This window comes from Suncus etruscus, chromosome 6 (assembly GCF_024139225.1).
Source record: "Suncus etruscus isolate mSunEtr1 chromosome 6, mSunEtr1.pri.cur, whole genome shotgun sequence".
Lineage (NCBI taxonomy): Eukaryota > Metazoa > Chordata > Mammalia > Eulipotyphla > Soricidae > Suncus > Suncus etruscus.
The window spans coordinates 42661451-42686061 of record NC_064853.1 but is presented as its reverse complement, the minus strand read 5'-3'; the positions used below and the strand labels follow the sequence as shown (position 1 = coordinate 42686061).

At 45.2% G+C, this 24611-nt stretch overlaps 2 protein-coding genes across 2 annotated transcripts in view; one reads left to right on the top strand and one right to left on the bottom strand.

Annotated features, from left to right (window-relative positions):
* The first annotated feature begins 2587 nt into the window (after positions 1–2587).
* Positions 2588–13739, top strand: GJB4 (gap junction protein beta 4). The gene is made up of 3 exons (XM_049775534.1): positions 2588–3378; positions 13266–13380; positions 13620–13739. The coding sequence occupies exons 1-3, from the start codon at positions 2588–2590 to the stop codon at positions 13737–13739; spliced, it is 1026 nt and encodes a 341-aa protein (XP_049631491.1).
* SMIM12 (small integral membrane protein 12) overlaps positions 5642–24611 on the bottom strand; it is a 99959-nt gene continuing 80989 nt past the window's right edge. Inside the window, exon 3 of the transcript XR_007496750.1 lies at positions 5642–5652. The gene's annotated coding sequence lies outside the window, so the exon portion shown is untranslated. The remainder of the gene's footprint in view (positions 5653–24611) is intronic.

Genomic DNA, 24611 nt, shown 5'->3' with positions numbered 1-24611 from the left:
GTAGCCCCTCTAACTTAGAGGCTCTCAGGGCTAGCCTTAATTTCCCAGGTGAATATCCATCTCTTATTTTGGACATGGTTCCTCCACCCCTTGGAGGAATGGGGTGTCATGCTTCAGCCTTTTCTATGCATCCACTGAACTTTGAGGCCCTGCCTGGCCAGTCAAAAGATGCCTGCTTCTGTGGGGCTTGCTGGTGGCATACTCAAGGGTTAATCCTGTCTCCACTTAGTAGTTAATCCTGGCAGGCTTAGGAGACTTTAAAAGATGCTAGGTATCAAACCCGGGTCATCTGCGTATAATGCAAGCACCCTATCCACAGTACTATCATTCTGACCCAGTCCCGCAACTTTGAACACTTACAGAGAACCCAAGTTTTATTGGGAAAGTGACTTCTCTCCCAAGTAGATTAATCATAGCTGCCTGTGGGCTTGCTGTCATTACTGGATGAGTTCACGGCTGCAGACAGGGTTCACCAGCCACAAAAGGCCATATAAATGTTAACCACTGGTATTAGGAAGTTCTCCAAAGGTGCTTGTGGGGAATGAGACTGTGGAGCGCCCCCTCCCCCCCCCGCGCTACATATTAACATCACTGTCCTGGCCAAGGTCCCAGGACAGCCCCTGCTGTCTTACTTCGACCACCATGACAGTCCAGTGGAACACCCCAGAAGCCAGACCCTCCAGAGCAGTATTTGGCTGCTCACCGAGTGCCAACTGGGCCCCTCCTTGCTGCAGACCTGCATTCCTTGCCTCCATCAGGGCAGTGAGCAGCCTTGTCTAAACAAGTCATAGTTCCTGCCATCATTTGCCTCACCACTCATGAGCAGCCCCCAGCTTTTGGTCCCCAGAAATGCTCCCACTGGGTAAAATGTGCTCTGGGTTATCTAGATGTCAGGAACCCGGGACCTCAGAGATGGGCTTAAAGGGAAAACCAGATGGGAAGCGTGGGGACAGAGGGACAGGAACAACAAGGCCATGGGAACGGTTCAGCAGTCCTACAGATGCTAACCTGGATCTGGGCACTAAGATTCCAGGATCCTGCCCCACCCCTTACCACCCCATCTCAGTCTCACCCACATACCTGCGGGCCCTGAGCATTCAGATGGGCTGTGCCCAACCCAGACTGGAAGGAAGGCGTGGGCCAGGCGAGAGGAGCCGCAGGTGTTCTGAATATGTGCCCAGGGAAGTCTGCCCACCCCTTCACTCACCCTGGGCTCATTGGTTCAGAAAGCCCCACCCAGTAGAGGAGCAAGAACAAAAGCTGCCTCTGGGAGGCCCCAGGGCGAGCAGACCAGCCCTGGACAGGAGCACAGCTGGGCGCATGGAAGGTGAGAACTGAATTGGGCAGGACTAGGCTGGGAAGCTGGGTCAAGCTGGGCCATGAGCGGCATGTCAGGGAGGGACTAGGGCCAGGGTTCCCGGAGAAATGGCAGGGAAGCTCCAGGAAGAGAAGAAACATTCTGCTGAGCCCAAGAGAGGACTGGAGATGAGAGGATCAGAAAGAGGGTTTGGCAGGGTGGACAATGAGGTGCGTAGGTTGCCTTCCTGAAGTCTACTTATGGCTCAGAGGACAGGAAAATGGGTCTTTGGGTGCCATGGTTACACTTGGCATCTAGAGATAAGGCATAGTGCCAGTGTGGAGACTGGAATCGGCAGAGATGTATTGACACTCCAGGTAAGAGCTTGTGGGTACTGGAGCATAGGACTCTGGATGAATGGAAACAATGGGAACCCAAGAAAGAGTTAAGGGTGAGGGCAGGACCCTCCGCAAGCCTGGCCCTCTCCCTCCCTCATGCAGGAATGGTTGGAATTCTGGAGGAACCAGGTGCAGTTCTATCCTGGCTTGGGACACACAGCCCCCGGGCCTCAGTGCAAAAGTATCAGGCCGGCGATGTGGCCAAGGCACCTTGTTTTCAAAGAGCCAGTTTAGTTTGGAGGTGACTGGCCTGGTCAGGGTGTCCTGGGGCCAAAGAAGAAGAATGAGCATGGAGAGCAGAGCATGCAGGGTCAACCCAAGAGGCAGACAGGAACATGGTCAGCATAGAGTCTGTCCTTTGTGAGTGCTAATGGAAACAGGGGGGGGGGGGGCTTCTGCCCTGTCAACAGTGAGATGAGCAGATCTTACCATTCCATCTCTCCTGAAAAGCTCTTTAGAACTCATGTGATCCGCAGGGTCAGAATTTGTGTCAGAATATTTGCCAGGGTGGGAGGGAAAGGGTATTCCAGGGGGTCCTCCAGGGCAGAAGGGGTTGGGGGCTGATCTTCATGTTGATCTGTTACTTTGTAGAATAAAATATCCCCTTATTTTGGAACTGGAAGACGGACATTCAAGTCTGGCCTGGCCACATCCAGCTGCGAGGCCCTAAGTGGGCACCACTCTGGCATGAAAAACATGGTGGTCAGTACCCCATAGTGCCTGGTAAACAAGGATAAGATGACACGGTGGTGGTGAAGGGATTCTGCACCTTAATTCCCGGCACCCATTCCAGATTCTCCTGCAATACCCCTCTGCCCCTACCACCACCGCCACTATCCACCCTAAAGGCACGCACAGGTGGGGCTCCTGAGGAAACAAGGAGGCTCTCAGCATGAACTGGGCGTCTCTCCAGAAACTCCTGAGTGGGGTCAACAAGTACTCCACCGCAGTGAGCCGCATCTGGCTGTCGGTAGTGTTCATCTTCCGTGTGCTGGTGTATGTGGTAGCAGCTGAAGACGTGTGGGATGATGAGCAGAAGGATTTTGTCTGCAACACCAAGCAGCCCGGCTGCCCTAATGTCTGCTACGATCATTTCTTCCCCGTGTCCCATGTGCGTCTCTGGGCCCTGCAGCTCATCCTGGTCACCTGTCCCTCGCTGCTGGTGGTCATGCATGTGGCCTACCGCGAGGAGCGTGAGCGCAAACACCGCCTGAAACACGGGCCCAATGCCCCATCTTTGTATGAGAACCCCAGTAAGAAGCGGGGCGGGCTCTGGTGGACATACCTGCTGAGTCTCATCTTCAAGGCAGCCGTGGATTCGGGTTTCCTCTACATCTTCCATCGCCTCTACAAGGATTATGACATGCCCCGCGTGGTGGCCTGTACCCAGGACCCCTGCCCTCACACCGTAGACTGCTTCATTTCGAGACCCACAGAGAAGAAGGTCTTCACCTACTTTATGGTGGCCACAGCGGTCATCTGCATCCTGCTCAACCTCAGTGAGGTCATCTTCCTGATCACCAAGAGGTGCCTGGAGACCTTTGGTCCCCGGCGCCGGCACACCCGGCACAGGAACCGCCTCCCTGATACATGCCCCCCATATGCCCTCTCCAATGGGGAGCATGCCCAAGACGGGAACTCTGTACTGATGAAGACGGGGTCTATCACATTGGACGTGGGTGGGTATTCATGACCTCGTCTCCCCCCTGCTCTCTCAGCCCACAGCAGGGTGGGGGGGCACCTTCTCCACAATAGGCTAAGGAGAGGAATGTTTGGTGGTTATAGGAAACCTAGCTAGGGGCCAGGCTGCAGAGCAGTTCTGGGTCCTGAGGCTCAGGAGATGTAGATGGATAAATGGCTGGTGGGGATTTTATATCTTTTAATGGGGTCTATCCAAACCCTTAATAAATATTATTTTCCTTGTACTTTGTAAGCCAAATGGGGAGTAGAAAATGGGAAAAACAATGAAGTCATGATGGACCTCAGAAAGGGGCCCCAAAAGGCCAGGAACAGTAGTACAGTGTGTAGGGCATTTGTCTTATACACAGCTGACCCAGATTTCATCCCTACTTCCCATATGTTTCCCTGAGCCTGCCAGGAGTAACCCCAGAGCACCACTGGGTGTGGACCCAAAACCAATTTTTTAAATATCTTTATTAGATACTATGGTTACAAACATGCTTGTAGTTGGGTTTCAGTCATAAAATAGTACACCCCCCCCTTATTGTCACCAGTGCAATAATGTCCCCCATCTACCTCCTCTCCCATCCCCTGCCTATCTTCAAGACAGGCATTCTATTTCTCTCACTCACTACGATTGTCACGATAGTTGTTGGTGTAGTTATTTCTCTATCTGCACTCACCAATCTTTATGGTAATCTTTATCATGGGCTGGTCCTTCCAAACCTTATCTCTGTTGTCTCTGGGTATTATTACCAAATTATCTTATTTTTCTTAAATTCCACAGATGAGTGAGACTCTTCTCTCTCTCTCTTTCTCTCTCATTTCATTCAGCATAATAGTTTTCATGTCCATCCATGTATAGAAAAATTTCATGACTTAATTTTTCCTGAAAGCTGCATAGTATTCCACTGTGTATATGTACCACAATTTCTTCAGCCACTCATTTGTTGTCAGGCATCTGGCTACTATAAGTAGAGTTGCAATGCATATAGGCATGCAGAGGGCATTTTTTCATTGTGCCAAAACCATTTTTGAAAGAGGTATTCAAGACAGCTTGCTTGGTAGCTGAGTCCTAAAATCTCAGATCCAATCCATGTAACAGCATACACACATACAAACACTCACACAAACACAGTGTGTTCTAGTGTGTTCTTTTACCCTAGTAAAAGCTAATGGGGATGGAGAGGGCAGCTCTAGGCTATGCCATCTAGCTAGCCCTCCCAGGTGATCCTATCAAGTGCAGGGTTCTCAATGAATGTCCCTCTAAGAAAAGTGTGTGAGCACAGTACATGGGCCTCTGGTTTCCCCATTCCAGCCTCCCTAACCCCAGCACAAGTCCCAGGTGGAGGAAGCTCCACTAAGGATAGAGGTTGGAGCTAAGTTGAGGGTAGTTTTCAGGACTGGGATCCACCAGGGTGCATAGAGCCAAGGACTGGCTGAGAGTCCTATATGGACCAATGCTAAGAATTTCCCTGGAGAGACATCTTCCTCCTACCCCAAATTCCACCAATTAAACCTAGGCAACCCCAAATATACTTCACAGCTGGACTTCTCTCTGAGCCCCAGGGTCCTCTAACATTAACAGGACCTCCCTCCTGAAGGTCCAGGCCTATCACATTGATCATGTCCCAAGTTCATTATACTATCTCCCCCATATCCCATTGCCCATCCAGACCACCATAACCGATATCACCACTCACCCAACTGTGCAAACCAAACACTGCCTTGACCCTCACCCCCTGTTCACTCAGCCCCTGTCTATCCCTGACCACCTTTCCCAGCTATAAACTCGTTTCTTTTGGACCTCTCCCTTTGCCTTCCAAATGACCTTGCCCTGGGCCCCCTAAGTTTCCAGCTCCATCTTCGACTGCACTCACCTCACACACAGGATTCCCTGTCCAGCACACCCTGATACCTCCTGCTTTGTCTAGAATTATCCATCCCCCTGTTCAGAAGGCCTTCCCCTTCCCTATAACCCTTCCTTCAAGTCTAAGAGCATCTTTGATAGCCTCTCCCTGGGTCCTCCTGTGCCCCAACAGTTTCCTCCAATTAGGACACTTGGTTCTCCCATCTAAAAGCACTTCCTTCTGCAGGAGACCCTGTGTCAACCAGATCCCTATCAGTGATAGCATCACAGGAGGAAACAGCCTGTGAACTGTCTGGTGGGAAAGACCTTGTCTCATTTCACTCAACCCTCTATCAAACCTAAATCAAGGAACCCAGCAAGGCTTTCCATTCATTATGAATTCTGTGGTTACTTTCACTAAAGTCAGACTCAGCTTCAGTAGGTCTGAAGAAGGGATGGGCACATTTCCCCTGCGGGCTATGTTATAGAGTCCCCATGGTTATAACAAAGTCAATAAAGTCAGAGAGAGGACTGCTCAGCTATGAGGCTCCCTAGAAGCTAGTAGCAGGAATTTATGTGCAGTTGAAGGCAAGGACAAAAGATGAGAGACATGAAAAGACTACATAGATCCCCATAGGGTAAAGGGAATCTGGATGATAAACCTCATACCCACCCCATAGAAGTTCTCCTACATTGGAATTCCCATGAAGTGAGTCAATGTTGTTTTCAAGCCTCCCTGAAGACAGGAAGGCTGGCAGGAAGGAGTAGGTGGCACCTGCCCAGTCCACATCAATTCTCCATAAGCTGCTGATATACAAATCTGGGAAATTAGAGTTCCCCAGAAGAGGGACATGGACAAGGTACCTGTATCATCTTCTGAACTCCTAACCCCAAGGCACAAAGATGGTTCCCTCCTCTAACCCAGACCAGAGCTATGACCTCAAAATCTCAAAAGCTGGCATTTGCCCAGTAGCCCAAATCCAGTGGTTCTGCATCACCCAGATGAGTTGACTCCCCAGAAAGCAGCCAGAGTTAAGTACTTCAAAATGCCAGGTTCACCATACCAGGGGTCACCAGTAGGTATGTGTATGGCCCACATATCTGAGGCCCCATCTGCTAATTCCAGGCCTCTCAAATCCTTAGGCAAGTGCAAAGTGGACCCATAACTTCATCTCACCTCTACATCCTAAAACTTCCAAGTGGGCTGGGAGAAGTCTTCAAGGAAAGGCTTTAGACATAGAACTCATTTTCATCCACACCCTCTAATCATCACCATGCAGTCAAGTGGTATCACTCTGCCCTCTGGAGATTCTCCACTCAGTTTAGGCCCCTTTTCTATCCTCAAGTCCCCACACCTGTAACTCAGGAAATAACTGAATACAACTCAGGGTCCCTGGGCATTCTCCCAAAGACTCAGGCCACAGGCCCACCTATATAGTACTCTCCTTATCATCCTATGACCTCCGCCTCCACACCACTTAGCTACCCACTCTTGGGACCACACCCTAGTCCTTGACTTCCTTCCTAGAATCCACTTCACTTCAAAAATATTCCACTTGTTTCAAGTTACCAAATATTGATTGTTTGATCTTAGATGGCAAGCCTCATGCTAGGAGCTGATGAATTGCCTGGGTACAATCAAGTAGAAGTCTCTGATTTTGTGGCATTGGCACATATTTATATAATACAAAGAAAGAAATTCTGAAACTCATGGCACACTGGGGAAGTACAGTATTCCCTGAGGAGGGTGGATATCCAATATCCAGGCATTAAGCAAAAGCTATCCCAAGACTTCTCATGAAGATACCTAAAGAAAAGAAAAGTAGAAATATTTTTTCAGGCAGAGGGAATGCAACATACATAATGCCCAGAAGGAGAAAGCAAGCTTGATCACAAAGACAGGCAGTCATCCAAAAGGGGTTGAGCTAGTCAAGTGGGCTTGCATTAGGATGAAGTTAAACAGGGCTGAAATTCAGTGTTTGCCAAGAAATGATGGCATACCTGCTCGGTTTTTTGCTTAATCCTAAAGAGAGTGAGAAGTTAGTGAAGAGACTTAGCACAACTGAAGTTATTCCATTTTCAGGGTGTCTGGTTACAGTGTGAAGGGGCCAACATAGGTCTACCTACTCAGAGTCTTATGTAATTCAAGCAAAAATTAAGAAAAGAATGTTCTGAAATAACCCAGGGTGTGTACAGTATGAATAAAAAAAAGTGACCATGTTTAAGAAATTCTTATGAAATAGAACAGATGTATTGACTTGGTTGGGTGTGGGGATTAAATGAAGAAAGGAATCAAAGTGCCACCCAAGTTTCTGGCTCTGAGCGATGGTACCATTTGCCAAGGGAACACTGGAGGAGCAGATTGGAAAGAGATATTCAAAACTTCAGTTTCAGACATGTTGAGTGCGATATACAAATAAGATACACTCATTCATGAACCATTTCAGTCCCTACTATTTTCTTCCTACTATTGTACTTATTATCATTCTTGGTGACTTCACATTCAACACCTTGGCCTCTCTCAGTCCCTTGGCTTCCTTGTTTCCAACAACCTTTCCACCCATGAGCCTCACCCACATGTGGACTCATACTCTAGACCTTATCTATACCAGCTCCTTCATAATCTCCTAGCTATCCAACTCACACACTTCAATCCACACCATCAATCATTGACCCATCTATTGACTCACTACTAGTTTACTGACCATCATCCCCTTCACTTCCTCTCTGCTCGCCTCTCCTCTCACACCTTCAATTTCAAGCCAACTCTACTTCCCTGCCTTTCTGTGCTTCTATAGTTACTCATCTGGAAAGACCCTAACTTCCAGGGAAATTCAGCTCACCCATGCCAGAGCATGTGGATAATAATACAACTGGACTGGCTGGTTTCAAGTGAAACTTGGAACAATGAAGCTCAAGTGAGCACTCTGAAACTTTCATAAATTTTACATCCTCCTAAAAATTTAACCTTATTTTCCAAAATATTTAAGTCATAGCCTCTCCGCTTTTTCAGAAACTCTCACCCCTATTCTCCTAATCTACACTTTACTGTAGCCAGGCCTCTGGGAAATAGAACCAATAGCCAAGCATTCCCTTATCTCTCAACTCCTAGTCACCAAATCTTTCAGTGTCCTGCTGTGAGTGCTGCTGCTTGCTCTGTTTTCGCTCCTGAAAATCAATAAAGTTTCTCTATACCTGGTACACCTACTCCACCTGGACACGGGACACCAGCAAATCTCCTGACTCTGGACCATGTTCCACAGGTGTTGCTTCTCTCTTGAGTCACACAACTTCCTTTCTTGTAAACAAGTATTAATATTTTAACTCCCTTTTTTAAAAAATTTCTCTCTTGACACCAATTTTTTCCATCTACTATCCTTACAAAGCTACTTACAAAATCCAAAATCCTCCCCCAAAGTCATCTTCTCTTATAATTTTACATCTCTATGTCTCTTCCTTATCATTTTAACCCTCTCCAATCAAAACCACTACTGTCAGGATCACCAGTGGCCAACTAATTGTCAAGTTCAGTAGTTGATCTTTGAGCTTCACTTTCTCCTTCAGCAATATTTGACCATTAAGAATTCCTTTCTGGGGCCCGGAGAGATAGCACAGCGGCGTTTGCCTTGCAAGCAGCCGATCCAGGACCAAAGGTGGTTGGTTCGAATCCCGGTGTCCCATATGGTCCCCCGTGCCTGCCAGGAGCTATTTCTGAGCAGACAGCCAGGAGTAACCCCTGAGCATCGCCGGGTGTGACCCAAAAACCAAAAAAAAAAAAAAAAAAAAAAAGAATTCCTTTCTGAACTACTGCCTACTCTTGGTTTACAAGAAGTCCCTTTCCTGGTGTTCCTCCTCATTCAAGACTTTTTTTATTCCCATTAATGACTCTTCCTCCTTTTGCTGGTCTATAAATGTGGGCTGCCCTGGACCCAGTTCTCTCTTCCATATGCATTTTTTCCTCTTTGATCTTTTCCAGGACTACCAAAAAACCATTTTTAGAAGTGAAAATATATCTCATTAGCGGTGGTCTGGCCATGCATTGGAATTATTGTGAGCAGCTCCTCTGTCAATTCAAAATTGCAATCAACACCACAGATATAAATTGTGAGCTGTGCAGTGTCTGTTATATCTGTGCCCTCGTCAAGAGCAACTGAGTATGCATCAAAACATTTGGTTTTCTCACACAGTTGATGATAAATGTCACTTGACATGTCAGAAATGCGCTCTGCCACAGTGTTGACAGAAAGGCTTATTTTGCTAAACTGACCTTTCTTTTCCAGACAGATAATACTTGCAGCCTGTAAATGCATTTTTTAACAAACTCTCCTTCTGTGAATGGTTTCCCTGCCTTAGCAATCATCTCACTAACCATGTAACTAGCTTCAACTGATGCAACATTATCTTTGGTTTCTTTCTTGAAGAAAACTTGTTGCCTCATTAGACATGCTTTAACACTGGCAACCCGCTTGGCTCTCTCATTTCCTTGATATTTTGCACATTACTCAGCATGTTTAGTTGAATAATGGCATTTCAAGTTGTATTCCTTGTGCTCTGCAACTTTCTCTGAGCAAATAAGACATGTGGGGATGCCCCTGTGCTCAACAAAGAAATACTGCATCTCCCACTTTTCCTGAAATTGTCTGTGCTCGTCATCAATCTATCTCTTCACTGCAGGCTTTGATGAAGTCATGATGAAGGTATGACAAAATCTAATTCTGTAATAAACTTCTCTCCCTTAGGCCTCCGATAATGCAAGGAACAGCAGGCAGGAGCAGCGGAAATGACGTTTGTGCTAGGCGCAAAGTATTCACGATTATGCGCTTACTGAATATTCACAATAAAAACCACATTAGTAAGAAAAAAATCGCAAAAAATCGCATTAAACATTTGCATACCCCAAATGGAACTGTTCAGGGTATGCGAATGTTTAATGCAAATTTTTTCTTACTAATGCGATTTTTATTGCGATTTTCAGTAAGCAAATAATCGTGAATACTGCGATATTTAAAGGCCGGCCAAGGGCCCGCAGGCCTCGAGTTTGAGACCCCTGGTCTAGAGGTTAAGGCATTTGTCTTGCACTTAGCCAATCCCAGTTCAATTTCAGGCACCACATATGAGCTCCTAAGCACAGACATAAATGACCCCTGAGCACAGAGCCAGGAGTAAGTTTACACACTAGGTGTGACCCTCAAACAAACAAAACATTGACTTTGATTTCAAAATATGCTTAAACCATCTCTACGTATTTCCATTCTAGAGAAATCATCCATTCAACACCTGGACACCTGCAGCAACTGGCTCCCTACCTCCACTCTGCATCCCTCTGTAAGTCCTTCTCTACATGCAGCCTGAGAGATCTTTCTATCTCATGTAAATAACTCCTGCAAGTCACTCCCTCCCTTAGAGCTCTCCAAGTGGCTTCCTATCATAGCCATAAAAATGAAAAAACAAACTATCCAATTTTTTTGTTTTGTTTTGGATTTTTGGGCCGTACCTGATGGCACTCAGGGGTTACTTCTGGCTCTATCTATACTCAGAAATCACTCCTGGCAGGCTCGGGATACCATAGGGATGCTGGGATTCGACCCCAGATCCGTCCCAGGTCAGTGGCATGCAAGGCTAATGCCCTACTGCAGTGCTATCTCTCTGACCCCCCTAACTCTCCATCTTGGCCTACAAGACCTTCTTGGTTAGGGCTATCTCTCCACACTTATTTCCATGGGCCTTCCCCTATGACCATGCTCTTTCTCTCTACTCTTGCTTCACCCCATCTCAGGATCTTTGCACTGGTTTCTGCTTACAAAGCCCTTCCTCAGAGCTTTTTCACATAACTCTGACCTCAGAAATCACACTTCAGGGCAAATACTCTCTCCTCCAGGAGGCTCCTCTGACATGTCCTTCTCTGGCAAAGCACACGTTTCCCAGAGATTCCTACCATACACTAAAAAGCACAATTGGCTCACCTCAGTAGCACTCACTATTCTGTGGAATGTTCTTACACTTTTTCAGGTCTATTCTCCTGCTTTATCTCACTTTATCTCTCTTCTCTAGAAAGAACTTGAGAACAGAAATTAAGTCGTGTTCAGTCCTTTACTCATCAATATCTAAAGCAATGCCGGACACATAGTAGGTACTCAGTAAAAGTGCATCCACTGACTCAGAGAATGACACTCAGCTAAAAAAAATGTTGAGAAGACAATTAGATATCAAGAGGAAAGGCTAGTTGGAAGACAACAATTTGAGAGAACTTGGCACAAACCAAAAACCTTACTTGAAAATAAAATTTTGCTCTAACGTTACTCCTTAGGTAAGAAGGAATTGTCTTATACTCAAATCATTGCAAAGTCTCCTGCATTCTGGGGCATGCTCTCAATTACTGTGTTTTGAGCAACAAAACACTCTTTGGGGGAACTCATTAGCCTGAAATAACCTCAATCAATGAAGTTTTGGATATTCATGGAGGTTGCCAAGCAGAATCAGAAATAAAGAAGGCAGAGACATTTCATACAGATTTAATCATTATTCCTGAGGGTATGAACTTGTCATCACAAGTATTGTTTTTATAAGCAAGCCCTTACAAAAAATCACTTAAGAACAATAAAGGAAGTGACTGTGTGTGGAAATGACAAATGCATGCTTGTCAGATTATTTTATTTATTTATGCCACCTAACTCTGCAAACATTTTGGGGAAAGAATCAACTATCCAGAATCATACAGAGCCAAAAAGTCCTGTGTGACTAGTAACTTAGGCAAAAATTATGCTGTGTTCTCTAAAACGTTAATGATAACAAACAACTAATCTAAGGTGATTGCCCATGTGTTAAGCATAAAGTTAAAGGGCGGAGAGATAGTAGAGCAGTAGGGCATTTGCCTTGCACTTGGCCTAACTGAGACAGACCCAGGTTTGATTCCCAGCATCCCATATGGTCCCCTGAGCCTGCCAGGAGCAATTTCTGAGCACAGAGCCAGGAGTAACCCTGAGAGCTGCCGGGCATGGCCCAGAAAAAAAATATGGAAGAGAACACTTTATACTATATTGCATTTTATGTGATTTTCAAATACATAGCAAACTAAGTTAAAATTTTATTTTTCTCAACAACACTAAACTTTTATGTATTCAAATGAGTTCTTAAATATTTATAGGGTGGCCTTTTGGCAATAAAAGCAGCAGCTTTTTATTTGGTGTCATCTTATACCTGGGTCTCTCTGGTAACTAAAGGAATTAAAAAGGTGCCCTAGAACAGGGAATTAGAGACCAAATAGGATAGAAGGAAGCCACAAAAGAAATTGTGAACTAAAGAGCCTTTACAGAAAACAAGAGTATATGATGTCACAGAAGCCAAGAGACAGTGTTATGAAGTTTTTAGAGCTTCTAGATGGTTCTAGAAGAAGAGTTCCTAGAGTAGGAGAAAGTTATCATCAAGACTAAACAATGTGTGGGTCAAATCAGATAAGGACAGAAAGTGTTCATTAGATAAACAGAGATGGTCATTGGCTCCCATGGCAGGAATTTAGTCTATTGAGAATGGAGTTGACTGCAGAGGTGACTGTCCTGGTGAGATGAAAGAACAATGAAAACCAAGTAAATAGAGCCAGCAGGTGGAAAGTGGTGGCTATGAGAAGAAGTGAAAAATAAAAGTTGCGAAGAATGGCAGTGATCAATAATTCTTTTCTGTGAGAAACACCTGGGCATATTTCAGCAAATCCACCTAAGGTCAAGGTCCACAAGAGAGTTGGAGAAAGTGAGATCCAGGGACAAATAAAAGTACAGAATTGAACAGGAAGATAAATGGTGAGAGGAATGGAGCTATGAGAGAGGGAACAATGAGTCAAGGCCAGGTTCCCCTACTCTGACCACAGATTCCTCTCACTTGACCCTTCTCTCAATATATGCCCATGGCTTTTCACAGATGAGCAGGTGACATCCTGAGGAACCTTCAGACCTAACCTTTGACCTTCAGTCCTGACCTTCTCCCTTGCCAGCATCATCCTACATTCATTTTCTTTATTCAGACTAGGGTTGGGCTCATTTCACTCTAGAGGTGTTCAGCCCATGCCTGCCCTCTTACACTGCAAACTCTTTGAGGGTAAGAGCAGTTCCCGTTCTGCCAATGCCTTTCCAGGCCCTTCACAGTGGCTGGCATACAGTGAAAGGGTGATAAGTATGTGCTGAGATAACCAGAATGAATTACTGAACTACCAATCATCCCACTGTTTTCCTGTCTCTCTTACTTAGCAAAACTTCAGACTGGAACAATTCAACTATTTTTCCATCTCAACACCTCTCTCTACTCTTGTACTTGGCCTCCTGGAGTGAGTCAAATGCACAGAATGAAGTCACTTCAAATTCATGTTCTCCAGTCCAACTTGATAATCCTCATTTTTCCTCCACAGCTCTTCATGATGGTGGCCTTCCAAACCCTCTCCATCATGCTAGATTCTTCCAACCCATGTCACTCTCTTTTCATCTCACTTCTCAAAGAAGCCAGCAGCACCCTAAAAAGGATGCTCTAAGGGGACTTGCCATTTTGAAAGGAGAGTGTATTCCCCTCACCTTCCCATCTGTGTCAACTTCCCCCTTTTTCTCCTCCTCCCCACTCCCAATTCTTCAACCACTAACTCTCTCAGCTAGCTCAGCCTTAAGCCTGCACATTGCTCTCCTATGCAATGCAGTAAAATCAAACACTTCCTTGACCCTTGTCCCCTACAGCTACCTTTTGATCTCCAAAGTTTGTGCCTCTAGAAACCAGGTCTGCACTCCTCAGCCTGCACATCCTCCCATCCCACTCACTCCCACCAGCTAGGAGTTGTGCTCCTCCCCACCACCCCACTCAAACTGCCCTGCCCTTGCCAAGCACCCATGACACCTTTGTCATTCACCGAGTAAGTGAGACCTTCCGGTCCTTGCCTGATGCAATAAGCATCTTAACTCAGTAAACATTCTTCCTTCTTGAGCCGCTTCCCCAAGCCTACGTATTCCATTTACTAGCATATCCCCTTGCCCTCTACACTTGCCTTCCAGAGTGACTGTATAGCTAGGCCGTTCAACTCAGGGTGGACATGTGTTTCAGGTAAGACTTCTCAGTTCTCCTCCCCTTTACTTGAATCAGTTTCTCAATAGAAACATACCAGAAAAACTTAATGAGAGTTACTGATGAGCATGAGCAAAAGCCCACCAATTCCTGTTAGAAAAAAGTCAAGAATCAAAGGAGAAGCAAAGCAGAGGGAAGCCCAACCCACACTCTAGGCACATCCGGAACCCTCTCCACCTAGGCACTTCTGCAGTACCCCTGGCCTGTCCATGTTTCTCCAACCCCATCAATTGCCTTTGTATTCAAACTATTTTGAGTTGTATTTCTGTTTTTGGCAATCAAGAGCATCAACACCTAGGGTATTAAAGTTTTCTAAGTTTTCCAGGTTCCTTTAACTTCCTCTACCACCACTCTTTCCTCAGGGAGATCATTTTGGGCTCTGTCCCTGGCCCTCCCCTCTGAAGAGCCTCTCTTACTATCTGGACACTGTTGACTCCTAAATCTATGTTTACATCTCTCTTTTCTTTCCTGCTTTTCAAGTTTTAATTGAAACTAAATACAACATCAGATTATTATTTTAATTATGTTCACTGCACATTTCAGAGGTACTCATTATATCCACAAGTTATGTAACCATCCTCACTATTTCTAAATCTTTTTGATCATCCTTAACAAAAGTTTCAGGGGCCAGAGAGATAGCATGAAGGTAAGATGTTTGCCTTGCATGCGGAAGGTCGGTGGTTCAAATCTCAACATCCCATATGGTCCCCTGAGCCTGCCAGGAGCAATTTCTGAGCATAGATCCAGGAGTAACCCCTGAGCGCTGTCGGGTGTGACCAAAAAAAAACAACAAAAAAAATAAACAAGAAATAAAAGCTTCATGCCTACTGAACAATAGAAACTTTATTCCTCTACCCAATCCCTCCCCCCAACCTCTCCTTCCCATCTCTAAGAATGTACCGAGTCTAGAACATAACACAGAAGTAAAATCATAAAAATGTGTCCTTTGGTGTGTGTCTGGTTTATTTTACTAACCATAATGTTTATAAACCTGATCATAGTTTAGCAGATAAAAGAACAGCTAAAAAAATTCTCATTTATGGCTGAATAATACAGTGGTGTGTAGATTCATCCATTTTTCCTTTGATGGGTATTTTGGTTGTCTGCGAATTTAGCTGTCTTGCCAGTGTGAATAGTGTCGCTATGCATAGGCACCTCACATTATTGGCTTGTGCTCCTGTTTGAAGCCCTTTTAGGTATAAGCCTAGGTACAGATCGGCTGGCTCATTTTGAAGCTCTACCTTTAACTTTTTGAGGACCTGCCCTGTTGTGCACAACTAAGCCATTTTGAATGCAGATTAGCAAGGCAGGAAGCTTCCAATTGCCCTCTTTTCCAGAGCCCCAATTCTTGGAATAAAAATGTGACCCACTAGGAACTCAGACCACCACCCCAGCAGAATGTTTGGATACATTGAGCAATTTGTCAGTGTAAAAACAACCAGTTGGGAACCACACCCCTCCCTCAGGCTCTGGGACAGTCAAAGTATTAGCTTCAGGGGAGACTCTGGGATGGAGTGTGGGACTGGGCAAGCTGTATCTTGCAACAGATAAGATTTTTACAAGTCAGACTAAATGTTCCTCTAACCTTGCGAAATTTTCATATTGAAATACCATTCACAAATACCTAGATCATTAGCAAAATCAAGCCTTTTCTTTAGCTTCTCCCACCTCCTCCTTTTCTTGTGCTTCCCAGTTTAGCTAATGACAATCTGTCTGCCAGGTGCCTACCGGTATGTGAGTTCCAGAAGCCAGTGCAGGCTGTGTTCCCTGATGTTCTGTGCCCATCACCTCACCCCTGGATGCTAGAAGCTTCTGTGTGCAGGCAACTGGCTGAATACAGGCATCCTGCACTCACCTGGCCCTGGGCTGCCTCTCCCAGTGCTGCTGTCTCACACCTGTGCAGCTCCGAGGACAGTTTAAGCAAAAACTTGTCATGAGGACAGACCAACGAACTCTGGGCCTCCTGGCAGACAGGTAGGGAAACACATGTGGGCTGGCCGCTAAGACCTTCCAGAGCAATGGTTCTTAACTTTTTACACCTGTGAATGGCAAAAAATAGAAGAAATGTTTCTTGGGCTGAGAAAATGGTCTCTGCATACACACCCCTGCTTTGCTCATTATTGCAGCAGCACTATCCGGTTCCACACGCCACATGACCCAAAAGTATATTGTATGTTACACAGCAATCACTTGGGAGGGTTGAAGCGGGTGCAGGAAACTTCTATGGGTCACTAGCAGTGGAAAACCCCTATCCTCTTGAAGACAAGAGGTGTTGGTATGCTTTCAGCAGAGGGGAATCCAAAGCTGAAAGGCAATAAACAGTTGCAGTGTGCTATGATAAAAACTAATTATGCTTTGATGGAATTTCAACCACTCATTTGACAAGTACTTTGTCTACAAAGTACAGTTTCAGGTGTAGACCCTAAGTTCAGTCCTCAGGACCACAGAAAAGAAAAAAAGAGGGGCCAGAAAGATAGTACAGTAAGGAGGGCACTTGCCTTACACATGGTTGACCCAGTTCCAATCCCCAGCAGTCTATATGGTCCCCTAAACCCTGCCATGAGTGACCCCTGATACCTGAATGATCCAGAGCTAAGGATAAGCTCTGAGTATGTTTATGTACCCAAAGCAAAAATTAAAAAAGAAAAGAAAATGTAGAATGCAGGTGCAGCTTTAAGCAATGGGAAAACACTAGTAGACACAATTGACAAAAACATTTGTCCTTCGAGCTGGACCTATAGCACAGTGGTAGGGCATTTGCCTTGCATGTGGCTGGCCCAAAACAGACCTGGGTTCAATTCTCAGTGTTCCGTGTGATCCCCCGAGCCAGGAACAATTTCTGAGCACATAGCCAGAAGTAACCCCTAAGTGTCATCCGGTGTGGCCCAAAAATAAACAAACAAAAAAATAAAACATTTGTCCTTGAACATTCTTAGAAGAAGGAGATAACAAATAAGAAAAGAGATAGGATAGGGCCAGAAAGATGGTTCAGAATGTAGGGTACTTGTTTCTCACATGGTTCAATATTAGGCACCAAATATGATTCCTTGAACCTCACCAGGAGTAATTTCTGAACCCACAGTCAGGAGTAAGCCTGAGTACAACCAGGTGTGACACCAAAAAAGGAAACAAAAAAAGAACTAATTTCCTTCTTTGGGGCCCAGAGAGATAGTGCAGGTAGGGTGTTTACATTGCATGTGACTGACCCAAGTTTAATTCCTGATATCCCCAATTTGGTCTCTGGATCTACCAAAAGTGAACCCTGAGGACAGAGCCAAGAGTAAGCCCTGAACATAGCTGGATGTAGCATTAAAAAAAAAAGGGAAGGAGGCCAGAGCGATAGCACAGCAGTAAGGCCTTGCACCGGACCAACACAGAATGGATTTGGGTTCCATCCCCAGCATTTATATGGTCCCCCGAGCCTGCCAGGAGTACTTCTAAGGACAGAAGACTTCTTAGGACTTCTGAGCGCAGAGCCAGGAGTAACCCTTAGTGCCCCCAAGTGAGGCCCAAAACCAAACAAACAAACAAAAAGTGATGGTAATAAACTAATGGGGAATAGGGAATAGTAGGGGAAGCTGCAGTTTTAGATGAGAAGGCCAGGGAGGAGAAAATCACACTGAAGTCTGAGACAAGAGTTTGTGATGGAAAATGGGCAAGTACAGACCAAGGCAGGAGAGACCCTGCACCCATGCTAGCAATGTAGTCAGTAAGTGCAGCAGTGGTACAGCCAAGAGTGGGACAGAGGCCAAAGTGCTGAGATGAAGCCTGAGGACCATAGGACTCCCTCCTCTCACCCCCTACCCCCATGCCTAGAGTGGTCAGAGTGAACATAAGTCTGTGGAGTTTTCTGTTTTGAATTTTGTACCATACTTGGCAGTGTTCAGGGCTTACTCCTAGTTCCATACTCAGGGATCACTCCTGGTGAGACTCCAGGAACCATATCAGGTTCCTGGGATCAAACCTGAGCCAGGTGTATGCAAGGCAAGTGCCCTACCCACTGTATTATCTTTCCAGCCCCTGTGGAGCCCTTAAGCAAAAAGGGGTGAGGACTTCTTGGCTATGTGAGCACTCAAGGACAGAAACAGTTCACAGCTTTATGTGAAAAACAACCACATCCATGAGATTCTGAAAATCTTCCTAAAATAGCACCTACCAGATTCCTGCCCATAAAAACAGAGGAATTACCAGTAGTTAAAAAAGAGAACTGTGTCTGTCTTGAGACAAGAAAAAAAAAAAAGAACTTAATCACTTGAAGGTTGGGTCCTGAACAAAAAGGTGGAAAAGCAAGAGAGAAGAGAAAGAAGGTTGAAGTGGACTAGTGCCAAATGAAAGACAGAAAGCCCAGTTACACGTAATCCCATCTAAACAACAAGTAAATTCTCATCACTACCTAAAATTCTCATCTAACTGAACATCCTAAATTTGCTTTTGTTTGTTTTGTTTTTGCAGCTTAGAAAGAAAAACACCCACTCTGCCCCCAAGAGAATCTCTGGAGAGAAGCTCAGAGATTTTCAGACATCCCGGCCAACAACCTTCAATGCTCCATCCCAAGGATGAGGTACCCAGCAGTATTCAGGAACATCCAGGCCTTTGCTCAGGGCTCAGGGAAACATGTAGTACCAAAAACTAAACTAGGGACAGCTGTTTGCCATACTTGTACTTTAACCCCCGTGCTATATATCTCTGGCTCAATTGATTTGTTTTGTTTTGTTTTGGTTTGGTTTGGTTTGGTTTTTGGGTTACACCCGGTGGCACTCAGGAATTACTCCTGGCTCTGCACTCAGAAGTCGCTCCTGCCAGGCACGGGGAACCATATGGGATGCCTGGATTCGAACCACCATCTGCTCGAATCAGCCGCATGCAAGGCAAACGCCCTAATGCTGTGGTATCTCTCCAGCCCTTGATTTGGTTTTTGTCTATATATTTGTTTTGTTGTTGTTGTTTTAGGAGGAAGCTGCTGGTTCATTCCTAAATCTGGCTATCCTTATAAGAATGGAGACTTTAGTCTAAAGCCCTCACCCCAAGTAAATTAAAAGTTATATTAAATCATAAAAAGAAAGGGAGCCTTGTCTGGAGAAGCCTGTAGTGCAGTGTCTAGCAAACCACACTAGAGAGAGATGGAGAGGCAGGACAGTGTGATACTTGCAGTCTCGATGGAAGGTAGCAGTCTGTCAAGAGGTGTTGTCATAACCAAAGAGATAGCACAGTGGTAGGGCATTTGCCTTGCATGCAGCTGATTCGAGCATCCAATTCAAATCCCAGCATCCCATATGGCCCCCCTTGCCTGCCAGGAGTAATATCTGAGTGCAGAGCCAGAAGTAACCCCTGAGTGCTGCCAGGTATGACCCAAAAACTAAAAAATAAAATAAAATAAAAAAGGTGTTGTCAGTCTAATCTCAACATTTTAAATCCCAAGACTAGAGGATATTACCAGAATAGTAAAGACAGAGAAGGGCTCTCAGGACTGAGCCCCCAGGCACCCCAGTAGTTTAAAATCAGGGAGGTCTGAAGGAACCTGCAAAGCAAAATAAGAAAGAAAAGCCTGAGAGGAAGCTAAAGTATAGCTGGGAGATGCTTCAGGTGGAGAGAAAAAGAAACTTCATTGGAGGTTGCCAAGAGTACACCAAAGATGACAGAGAGCTGGTGATAGTTGATTTAGTCACTTTTAGGGATGGTTGGTTGGTCCTCAGAATTTAGCCCTGGGAACATTGGCAAGATTGGTCTGGGTGAAGTATGGGGAGCAAACTCACCATCTGCATTCAAGAGAGGAGAAGAGGTGGAAAAACAATGGAATTGATGAATCAAGGCAATGCTTTGGGGGGCTTTTGCAGAGGATCCCAAATTTAATTGGCCTACCATCCCCCAGAAATCACATGATACCCCCTCAGGTACATCCTAGGCTACTATTAACCTGTGGGATCGAGCCAGCAACCTCTGGGTAAGTTTCATATATTTGTGGAAAAAAGACTGTAAGGGAAAGAAGAAAGTGACTGAAGAGGTGAAGTGAGGGAAGCTCAACACTTGTTTCTGTTTTATGGGTTTTTTTAGTTTGTTTGTTTGTTTAAGATAGAAAGCCCCAGTTTGCTTATTGCAACAGTAGACACAAAGGTTGATGATGAAGGTGGATAATGGATAATGGGGTGGGGAACAAGGGAGCAATTTACTCCAGTATTCAGCACCACACCTGCAGTATTGAGCTCTGAATGCAGAAAGTCACTGATTTTCTGCCATTTCTGGATCAAGCTGTGTGGGCAGAATCGGTTGCTGATGATTCTGAGGGTAGTTCAAGCAGAGTCTTAGAATCTCCTTCTACCCAACTTTCTTCCCAGAGCCTCTGTCTTACCTCAAGGGAGGAGAGGCCCAGTCTCTGCCACACATACAAACACCAGGAAAGTCCCATTCTGAGGGAAGGTTCTGCCTGAGGCCTGGGCAAAGTTCCAGACATAGGGGAAGCCTACAGCAAAACCAGACTGGGCAAAGGCCTGGGCAGGGACAGGTTGAGGAGCTGCCACCTCCGTCCCCCAGAGCAGGTGGAGGCCCTGAGGGGAGTGGGGGAGGCTGATGGCTGCCAAGTCTTGATGCAACATAGCCTCACCCAAAGGAAGCAGTGGCCCAGATGGCCTCCCACACATCACTTAGGCCCAAGAGCAGAACTGAGAGTGGAACCATGGGACCTCAGGGTTCTTGGAACCTCTTTCTGAGAATGAGAACCCTCCCAGTCACTCCAAAAACAAAAAAAAAAAAAAAAAAAACAGAAGTCAGTGGTTAGGGACTTGGTCTTCTTGACAAGAGTCTAGAATCAGAGGAAGCATCTGGAAGTATCAGAATGACAGGACCTGGCGATGGAATCATTTGGTCATCATAGCAGATTAGCCTAAGTGCCCCAGAGACACCCAACTTCACACAGACATCTCGTCTCACACAAACACAGACATACCACCTCACAAATGTACAGACACCCTACCTCACACACCTATGTAGACACCCCCCCCCCGCACACATGCACACAGCTCACCTCACACAAACACGTAGACACCCCACCTCATACTACACAGACAACCCACTTCAGACTTACAGACACCTCCCAATGCACTTACACGCCTGCACCCCACCTCACCCGTGCACATAGATACCCTATCTCACACACACGCAAAGACACAGATACCCACTTCACAGCATGCACACAGACACTCCACCGCACACAAACACTCAGACATCCTACCTCATACAAACACAGAGGCCCCCCCCACTTCACACGTACACAGACACCCACTGCCATCCATACATGTTCACACATACACACCTCACCTTACCTCACACACATATGTATACAAACACTCCACCACCTCACACATATATAGATACATCACTTCATATTTGCACGCACACCCCACCTCACATATTTACAGAAACACCCTACCTCACACATATATAAACACCTCGCTTTACACTTATACACAGATGTCCCATCTCACACACACAGATACCCAAGTTCACAAAAGCTTTCCAGTCTCACACATGTCCCTTGTGCTGCCTCACACACACAGATCCCCCCAGCTTTCCTGCAGAGACACTTAAACCTGTGGTCACAGGGCACCCCACATCTGTTTTAGAAAGGGGAATTGGAAGGGGTGGAGCAATAGCACAGCAGTAGGGCATATGCCTTGCACACAACCAACCCAGGACAAACCTGGGTTTGATCTCCAGCATCCCATATGCTCTCCTGAGCCTGCAAGAGTAATCTCTGAACATTGCCAGGGGTGACCCAAAATCCAAAAAAAAAAAAAAAAATAAGGAAGGAATACAGGAAATAGCAGTCTTCCTTAGCCCTGGGTTTGGTTAAGCTAGGATACTCTGCTAAGTTCCCTACCCTTTGAGATATCCTTTGTGAAATTTGTTCTGAAGAATGGATGCTGTTCACCATTCCTTTTTGCAAAGGCATACTAAAAAGGGGGAAATTTTATGTATAGAAACAAGCTCTTATCTACTAGGTTAAGAACTCACACATTTTATAATACAGGGGTGCCTTCTACCCTAAACATGTATCTTGTGGACCCAACTTAGACTCCATGTGATCAGACAGCAACCGTCCAATCCAGAACCCTAGATCCCAGATATAGAACTGACACAGTTCCCTGCAACAGCACAAGGAACCAAATTCCCCCTGGGAAATTCTTAATACTGCTCTGGCACCAACTTGTGCCAGTTTTGATATGACATCCTGACAAGGAAATGGCAACAACTTGATCTAAGAGCAGGTTGTCTTATCTCATCATCTAATGGTAAGATGAAATCAGAAGACACATCATCCTTTGATCTGTGCAAAATTCAAGATCACTAACTATAGAAGATTGACTTTGACAAGTATGACTAGGCAGGACTTATCCTAGAACCAGTAATAAAGACCCTAACCTAGGCTTTGGCCTAGGATTTGTACAATAACCAAGATCTCTAATTCCAGAGGGCTGACTCTGACAACTGCAATTTAGCAGAACTTCTGGGACTATAATGAAAGACAATATCCTAGGCTTCATCCTAGAATCTGTGCAAAAACCAAGACACCAATTAAGAAGATTGATTACAATAACAGTAATGGAACAGAACTTCTAGAACCATAAAGAAAAACGCTATTCTAGGCTTTGTCCTAGGACTTGTGAAAATACCAAGGTCTCTAGTTACAAGGGCTGGAGCGGTGGCACAAGTGGTAGGATATTTGCCTTGCACGCAGCTAACCTGGGACAGACCGCGGTTCGATCCCCCAGTGTCCCGTATGGTCCCCCAAGCCAGAAGCAATTTCTGAGCACATAGCCAGGAGTAATCCCTGAGCATCACTGGGTGTGGCCCAAAAAAGAAAAAAAAAAAATCTCTAGTTACAAAGGCCTGATTTTATCATCCACAACTAAGATAAAAGTTTTCTGGCACCATAGAATGACCTTGGGGTGTTAAAATGAGCGTGTACAAAATCTATAGTTGTTCCCATGACAGTATGTTTCTCTGAGCCATGGGAATTTCCCTTCTAATTTCCCCAATACTTACTGTGCCTATGCAAAAAAAAGGGGGGGGCATAAAACCTTGCCACACCAGCCCTCCTTCCTTTTTGGTTTTTTCTCATTTTTATGGTTATTTTATTGTTATTTTCTTTGTTGCTGTTGTACTTTTTTTAGTTGCTAATTTTCTTGTTTATTTTGGGGGGGTTGGTTTGGTTTGGTATGGTTTTCTTTTTTCCCTTTCTTCTTTTGAATTGATATTTATAACCTCTAGACAGATTCCTCTTAGTTTTTGTTTTTTCTTTTTTCTTTCTTTCTTTTTTCAAACAGAACCATATAACTTGGATCATCTTGTCCTGCCTCATAAATTGAGGGGGGTGGAATAGATGGTACCAGGACCAAACAGAACATTGAGTAGAAATAAAAAATGATCAAATTTAAACACCAAACCCAAAGTCAATGACAATGAATAGATACCCAATCTTCAATAAGCTATACACAGAGGGACCAGTTATACTAGCAGTCCAGGGGGCAAAGAAGGGAGACATGGGATATATGCTTGGAACAGGGTAGGAGGGAGAATAACTCTGGTGGTGGGAATGCCCCTGATTCATTGTCACTATGTACCTTAAATGTTACTGTGAAAGATTCATAATCCACTTTGTTCACAATAAAAATTAAAAAAAAAAAAAAAAAAGAATGCTGTAGACACAGGGTGAGGTCACTTTACATAGGGTGACCAAGGAGGGCTGTAGAGAAAGAGAGGGCTAAATCAGGAGAATCCCATGGGAAGACTGTCTAAGCAACTGAAACAGTGAAGGCCAAGGCCAGGGGCTGGACTGACTGCAGATGGGAGGCCCAGGGTTGTTAGCTGGTGGAGGTTGGAGAACAGGTCACCTGGGATTCTGCAGGCCAATGTCCAAAGATTAGGTGTCAGTAAGGCTACTGGGGTTTTACTGGGAAAGAAAGGCTTAGATTTGTTATTGAAGCACTACTTCAACTAGAAGAAAAGGCAGAAAGTTTGCCATTCTTATGCCAGAAAGATAACACGGAGGTTAAGGCACTTGCCTTCCACACAGATGACCCTATTTGAATTCTGAACATTGCATAAGGTCCCTTACCTCCTCCCCAAGCACAGCTACGAATGAGTGTATAGCCAGGGGTAAGCAGTACCAGATGTAGCCCAAAAGCCAAAATAAAATAACAGCAAAAAAAAGTTTCCCATTCTCAACTTAGGGAAATCATTTCTAAGTATGTCCAAATCCAGAACCATAAAATATAACCACTGGGGCCGGAGAGATAGC

Coding starts and splice junctions, on each gene's coding strand:
- GJB4 (XM_049775534.1), top strand. CDS start 2,588: ATGAACTGGGCGTCTCTCCAGAAACTCCTGAGTGGGGTCAACAAGTAC. Junction 3,379..13,265: donor ATCACATTGGACGTGGGTGG/GTATTCATGACC, acceptor ATTTCACTCTAG/AGGTGTTCAGCCCATGCCTG. Junction 13,381..13,619: donor GGCTGGCATACAGTGAAAGG/GTGATAAGTATG, acceptor TTTCCTCCACAG/CTCTTCATGATGGTGGCCTT.